At 48.3% G+C, this 7,333-nt stretch overlaps 1 protein-coding gene across 1 annotated transcript; it reads right to left on the bottom strand.

The window, feature by feature from the left end:
• Positions 1–1,127: 1,127 nt before the first annotated feature.
• On the bottom strand, positions 1,128–5,750 carry TRIB1 (tribbles pseudokinase 1). The gene is made up of 3 exons (XM_053466444.1): positions 5,297–5,750; positions 3,821–4,113; positions 1,128–1,679 (listed from the first exon to the last, which is right to left on the bottom strand). The coding sequence occupies exons 1-3, from the start codon at positions 5,597–5,599 to the stop codon at positions 1,211–1,213; spliced, it is 1,065 nt and encodes a 354-aa protein (XP_053322419.1). The 5' UTR covers positions 5,600–5,750; the 3' UTR covers positions 1,128–1,210.
• Positions 5,751–7,333: the final 1,583 nt, after the last annotated feature.

Here is a 7,333-nt window from a genome sequence, read left to right as displayed (position 1 = left end):
ATCACGGATACAAAAACCAAAAATCAACCAACCGCAAGACTGTTAGTGCAAAAGAGGCGCCGGGTCCTCCGCTTGCCTCGCGATTTTCTTTGACAGTTTTGCCAACAGTTATTCACATTACAATCGCTGCTTTACTTCTGATTTTACAGAAGAATAAAAAACATAAAATAAAAAAAGCAGAAAATAAAATATAAAAAAAATCCCCTTCTTAACATGTAGAATGTGTTGAGAAGATTATTTTTTTTGGGGGGGGGATTATATTAATATTTTAGATCTGTTTAACTTAATAGAGAATGTTTGTAGAACACTCCAGACTACAGATAATAGGGGGAGGGGAATGCATACATTTACATGAGGTATACATGCGTCACTTTCACAGGCGAGAGCCGGGGTGACGGCTAGAGTGGCCATGATTAACCCCTTCTGTATTGCGTATATATACCCGTGTTCACCAGCCACCACCACTCTTCTTCATTTAGGTTGGGAAGAAGTGAAACTGTCCTGGCATAGAGATCCTGTTTTAATAATTAAACATGACTTTTTCCTCCCATTGTAAGAATTTATGGCATGCGTAGAACGGCTGTGCTTTCAAAGCAACGCGTGTAATTAATAAAATAGCTGGGGGGGGACATGTGTAACACATATGGAACACCCACTGTATGATCCCTAATGCACACGGATGCAGCTGCACAGAACTCGGTGCCAAGAATAATACGAAACACAGACTGGGATGTTGCATTCTAGTTTTGCTCAACGTTCAGCCCTGAAAACCCCCCCAAAGAAATTTAAGGAGCCCCGGTATATGCATAGCGCATCATAAACTCTGTTTAACCCCCACAGGCCACTGCCATGCTACCCAGGATAAACAAGCAAGTGTAATCTATGATTACATAGAAATCAAGCGGTTTGAGCCGTTCTCCAAGAACATTACACACAGTAGGACTCGTGGCTTCACCCAGGACTCCATCCCACCCCGACTGAGCATTTATCATAATGGGGGGGGGATTGAATACTCAGAGCTAAAGCTCTTGCAACAGGATAATTGTTGGCAAAGTCAGAAGGGTATAATCTATATGACGGGCAAAATACAGCAAGGCCTGAGTATCAGAACGTCACTGCTTGTAGCCTTCTTTCTCACGGAAGGAGCCTCTGCAGAGTGGCGGTCGCCCATAGGCATATGAAGCTCCTGGAAATGCGGTTTCTAGGGAGGCTAACAGAAGAAGGAGTCTATGTTGTCGTAGTTTTGGGGTATATCAGGTACCAGCTGGTCCGTGCTACTCGTGTCCTGATCCGCGTACCCAGGTTGAGAGGCAGCGTCGAACCAGGGGTGCAGTAAGATGTCCTCGGCCGAGAGTCTCTCCGATGGCTCCTTCCTCAGCAAACTGCGTATAAGGCACCTGGCTTTGGGGGACACGTGATCGGGAATACAGTACTGTCCACGGCGAATTTTGGAAAAGAGGGTACTAGGGTCCGAGTCGTGGAAGGGGTAACGTCCTACTAAGAGCGTGAAGAGCATCACTCCCAGGCTCCAAACATCCGCCGACCTCCCAGAGTAAGATCCCGTGGTGTTCAAGATTTCAGGGCTGACGTAAGCCGGACAGCCGTGTTTGTCGGACAAAGCGTCGTCGCTGCCCTTCATGATGTGGGCATCGTCTAAGCTTTCTAACCTCAGCTTAGTCCTGGAAGATAAAACAAACGTTTCACTTAACACACTGCGTTCTTTTTAATTTCCATTATTTATATTGCTCACACAATTACACCATTACAGAGAATGCCCAATACCAGTACAACCAGCACGGACCAACGAATCAGTATATATCTGGGGGTTGGGCGCCAGAAGATCCGGCAGTATTTTTTGATTATTGCCCCCGGTGGCTGCAGTTGGAACTGCAGGTATAAAAATTGCTTGCAGTACAGATTCTTGGAATTTGTGCTGCCTTAGGAGCCGGTGCCCTGCCAAAAACGCACAATGACTTCATTAAACGAGGTCAGGAGGGGGGTGCAAAGCAAAGCAGCTTTAACGCCAAGATAAATGGCTTTTCGTCTCGCGTTAAATATACCCCATTTATTCATTCCGTCCCGTGAGATACCCCCCCCCCTCTTATTTTACATCCCCAACCCTAACTCTTCTTGTCCTGCAAAGCACCCCATAGCCCGGCAAATGGGAAAATCGGAGTGCCGCCGGGACGCTTGCCGCGCACCTGTGCCTGTAACACACAGCGTCCGCCACGCGTTGCTCAACAGCCGATTAGCAAATCTGACGCATGCAGCATTATTATTATTAGCTCCGCAATGTCAGGTTTCAAAATGAGCGAGCTGTTTGCAACGTGATATTTCGACAACGACTGACTCCGCGTTTAGTCAGGTCACACGTAAGGATTTCCACACCATTTCTCCACTGGGGAGGAAAAAAAAAATAAAAAAATGTTTTCACAAGAAGAGACACTTAGGAAAAATGTCCTTAAGTGTTCCAATTTATTGCCATTTCTATAGCGCCATCATAGTCTGCAGCGCTGTACAAAGAAGTACACGAGACGCATCATCTGCTGGATGTATGTTATAAAAACAGTTCTAAAAAGGACGACTAGGCATGATGGGAATTATAGTCCGCAGAAGACAGACTAATAAGTACGTTGCAGCCATGAGGATGCTCCGTTTCTCTGTTGTGTACGACGCCGGGGTTAAACAAGACTTTTTTCCCATGGTTTCTGCACAGCTGCCAAATTCAGACGCCAAAAACAGCAGCATGACCGGCCACAAGCCCGATTCAGATAAACCCCCCCGCGCGCCCCCCCCCCCCCCCCATTGGCTTCTTACTTATCTCCGTCAGCGCACATACCAAGGACATGACATAAGCAAATATCTCACAGGAAAACAGAAATCATTTCTGGCAGCACCAAACCCGCAGGATTCCGTACAGAAACCCAAACGCTGTCACCGCCGCCGCCAGACCCACAAATAAAACGTCCTTATACTTTACTGAGAGGGTGGTAGATAAGTGGAAGAGCCTCCCAGCAGAAGTGGTAGAGGGTAATACAATAAGGGTATTTAAACATGCATGGGATAGGCATACAGCTCCTGAATCTAAGACGAGACCCACAACTGATTAAGCAGGAAAAACCAAATGTATCAATATTGAAAAAACTACAGCAGCAAAAGAAATAATAATAATAAAAAAACATTGGGGCAAATAATCACCAGCATGTGTTATATGTAGTATGTGGCCCATTTCCTTCAAGACTATAATTTTTTTCCTGCATATATACAGTATTTGGCATCTTTCACGTTGCATAAGAAACGCAGCAGAGAAGCCTCCATTCGGTGGCCTGGTTTATCCTCCTGACCTCAATGAACCGAGGAGGGGACCCGCAGGCCACGGAATCCGTCGCCCTCCTCGCCCGTGAGCGATACTGTAAATAGCCGGCGTAAACACGGCTTACTGGAAATATCAATATTTGGAACCAAAAAACGGGAGGAGGGACGTAATCGGCGAGATGTCGCCAGAGGCAAAATGCCTGCAAGGAGGAGGAACGAGTTTATGGTCCGGTCTCTTAACCCCTTCGCTGGATGGGAATTCCATTATAGAATTCCACCTTTGCATTGAAACGTATTGTAACCCCCCCCCCCCAATTTCTACCCGAAGCAGAGAAGTTTAAGGCTCCTGTGACCCTTCCACCCATCGCCACCAGAAAAGGGGAAATGAGGACAACCCAACACAGCGTATGAAGTCAGTCTTAATGATTGCCGCTTGTGGGTCGTTGGTTGAGCCGGAAACCATTGTATCTAAAATAAAACATGCAGATTTGTATTAAACGCTCACCTTTCTTTGTCCGAAAACACGAACTTCCTCAGCTTGAGGTCTCCCAGGACGATGGAATACCGGTGGCAGTGGGACACGGCGCAGATGATCTGCCTAAAGAGTTTGGCAGCTTCTTCTTCACACAGTCGTTTGCAGCTCCTTACGTAGGAGTGCATGTCGCCAAAATCCTTTTCCAAGAAGACGTACACCTTGCTCTCCCCTTGAATGACTTCTACGATCCCGGTGATGTTCGGGTGGCAGGGCAGGTGCACGTAAGGTTCTATCTTCTTCTGGTAGTGCTTCAAGGAGAAGACCTTACGGAACGACAAAAGCAGAGGTTTGTTTTAGGGAATGCGCTTTTTATGGTTATGAGACCTTGATAGAGGTTTAAAAGTTTGACCTAAAAAATCCAGACTTTGGTTCCTGGAAGAACTGGGTTTTGACCCAACGTCCCAATAACCCCTTCAGCACTGAACCCAGGCTAAAACATGCAAGAGAAGGTCTGGGGTGAATGTTCCAGCAAAGCCAAGCTTGTTACTGCCCCCTTATAACAAACTGGTTACCCCAGGGGGCTCGAAAGCTTTCAGGAGCTCAGGAGGGCTACAAAAATGATCAGGAAAGCCTAAGGCTTGGAGGAAAGAAGGGGGGGCGCAATACAAAAATTTAGATATACGGTATAAATGGATTATTATTATGTGAAAAGGAGGAGAAACATTAAAGTATAACCCGTGGGGTGTGAAATGTTTAGTCTGCACCGGTATCCACGTAATACTTGGGGGTATCAGGCCTTCCAAGAAGACCAAGGGGAGGAGGTATGCCCGGGGGGGGGGGGCACATACCACAACAATGTACATCACTTGGCAGTCACTCCAGTAGGAAAAAGTGGCAGGGAATTGGCAGTCCCAGCTGACTGGCGGATTTAAAGGCCATTTTGTGTCCTAAGAAGGCAATGGGGTCCGGCTGGTGTGTGGTGGAGGGTGGTGGTGGGGGGGGGGGACATGCAGTATTGTGTAATGTGGGAAGGATGCAGGTAGGAATCGGTGTTACTTTGTTACAGGAAGGCTGAGTGATCACAGCTGGAAGAATAAAGGGGTGAGGAGGGGGGGCATCTCGGGGCACTGGGGGGCAGAATAAGCCCTTGGGGAGACTCCGGGGCTGTCTGCAGGTGACAGCTGGCCGTCTCTAAAATTAGAGTCACTAAAAGGAGTTCAGGAAACAATTAGTAACGCTCCGTGTGTGGGCAGAGGTGGCAGACATCACAGGAAGGCAGTGCGGGTGCAGGAGACACCCCCGGGGGGGGGCAGGGGGACCCCTATAGAGAATGAGGTACCCCCCATACAGGTTACAGGGCTGGAGGTGCACCGATCACACAGCACATGCCCCAGGGTGTGGGGGCAGGAGACCCCCATAGAGAACATCTTGGAGGAGCGTTACCCCGATCACAGTGAATAGCGAGGGCATTACACCCAGTACATTCCCCAGGTGCCCCCGGCTCACCTTGCACAGAAGCTCCTCTCCGGTGTGCAGGTTCAGGGCTCTGGACACGTGCTCCCGGTCCCCGGCTGGCAGCAGTAGGTAGTTCCCGAGACAGGTAGGTCCTTGGTGCTGGGGGGAAGCGCTATGGGGCGCTGGGAGATGGGGGGATCCAGGGGAGGGCAACAAGCCACTGTCCGGCGGGGACTCAGCAAGCCTGGGGCATTTCGCAGGAGGCTCGTCGCTCTCCAGCCTCTTGGAGCGGGGTCTGCACGGAGCCAGCCGGGGGGTCCCCAGCCGGCTCTCCCTCTGCACGTTGGCAATCATTGAAATCAAATAAAAACCCTCACAAGCAGGCAGGCATCCAGGGGTCCCGGGTCGGGGAGTGCGGGGGCTCCAAGGTCAGTGCAGGCAGCATGCAAGATCACCCAGTCGGGGAGCGCGATTTAAATCCCCCCCTGCACGTGGGGCTCCTGCGATCCGGTGCGAGAGCAGCGATCCTAGTGCGAGCGGCCGCTCCGATCTCCAGCCTGCATTTGGCTCCGAGCGCCCTGCGATCACACACACTATCACCGAGCGCTCCCTCCCCCCGTGACTCACACTGTATGTGTATTGTACGGAGCCGGTCCTGCCCCCGGGGGTTGTGCAATCCGCGATCACATCAGCCCCGCCGAAAGACTGAGCCGCATTTATTCACCAAAAGGTCATGGAAAGAGGAGGGGCCCCAGGAAGTCGCCGGGGAGGGAGAGGGGCCCGGAGTGCGTCTCTTGCATCATTCCTTTCATAGCGCTACATGCCGGGAGGCGTTACTGTTATTTACATCATCACAATGAGCTCAAAATCGCTTTTACAAAAACCCTTTGCGTGCCAGAACTTTGTGGAATGACCCCCCGCCCCCCATCCCCAATCAAATATATGATGAAATAGCGACGTATAGAATTCCTTGGGGGGTTAGATATAAAGAGTCATTTTAGAGCAGAGTCATAGTGATCATTGTTATGATCCATTCTGCTGGTTGCTATGGTGATAAGGCCACTTTTCAAACTTTGCACCAAAAGCACTCTTTCTCCCTAAGGCTCTTGTCTTAGACTCAGGAGCCGTATGCCTATCCCATGCATGTTTAAATTCTCTCACTGTATTACCATCTACCACTTCTGCCGGGCAGCTGTTCAATGTATCAACCACCCTCAAAACTTCCTTACCTTACAACGTACACTCTGACCCTTCTAGTTTTCCCAAGACTGACGTTATAGAATGAGAACAGTAAAGTTATTTGTAAAGAGTTTAAAATATATATATTTCATTAAATGTAGTATTTTTACTCCAGGCTGTAGTTACCGATGTTGTCCAGTAGGGGGAGATCACAGGACTGAAGCACAACTCATCATCAACTCAAAATCTTATGGATTCATCATTTGTTTGTTGCAAAAAAATTAGTGACATTATTTTCTATCGCTTGCTTTTTTCTGGCTGCTTATAATTATTATTATTATTATTATCATATTTTATTTATATAGCACCAACAATTCCCACAGCGCTTGTTACAGTCCCTACATATTAAAGGGTCTCGCAGAGCCAGAAGCGACAGACTAAGACCACCCAAAACATTTGGTAACGAGGACCCTCAGTTTGTTAAGGATGTCTTGGCTTCAAGGTAAATGCATAACTTATTTAAGGTGCCGGGGCAGCATTATGTCTCAAGCTGTTCAGAACACGTTTTAACCTTGGGATGGACGAGCTTCGGGTTTAATCGTTCAAACCGCTTGTTTCAATCACTGGAAAGAGGCCAGATGATAATGCAACACAGACAGCACTCTACTGCGATGAGCGGACGCACAGGTGGTGGAGGGACAATCACCTCACTGGCTGTCTTAATATGAAAAAGTATGGGTCTCTGGCAGAAATATTCTAATTGTAATTTCATAAATGGCCACCAGTAAAACATGACTAGATCCTTATTGAGCTTGATCTATGGACTTTGTAGATAGAAACCCCAACTCTTTTCCATTTGTCCAGTAAATGGGGTATATCCGCAGTGATAGTTGCCCAACAGACTTCAGA

Source organism: Spea bombifrons, chromosome 5, assembly GCF_027358695.1.
Source record: "Spea bombifrons isolate aSpeBom1 chromosome 5, aSpeBom1.2.pri, whole genome shotgun sequence".
NCBI classification, from domain to species: domain Eukaryota; kingdom Metazoa; phylum Chordata; class Amphibia; order Anura; family Pelobatidae; genus Spea; species Spea bombifrons.
Note: the sequence above shows the minus strand (reverse complement) of the source record. Positions and strands in the feature narration are given on the sequence as shown.

What these genes read in the sequence shown, in the direction of transcription:
- TRIB1 (XM_053466444.1), bottom strand. Translation starts at nt 5,599, where the DNA reads ATGATTGCCAACGTGCAGAGGGAGAGCCGGCTGGGGACCCCCCGGCTG. An exon ending in GAGAGGAGCTTCTGTGCAAG is followed by an intron (nt 4,114 to 5,296) that starts GTGAGCCGGGGG and finishes TCGTTCCGTAAG; the next exon opens with GTCTTCTCCTTGAAGCACTA. An exon ending in GTGTTTTCGGACAAAGAAAG is followed by an intron (nt 1,680 to 3,820) that starts GTGAGCGTTTAA and finishes TTTATCTTCCAG; the next exon opens with GACTAAGCTGAGGTTAGAAA.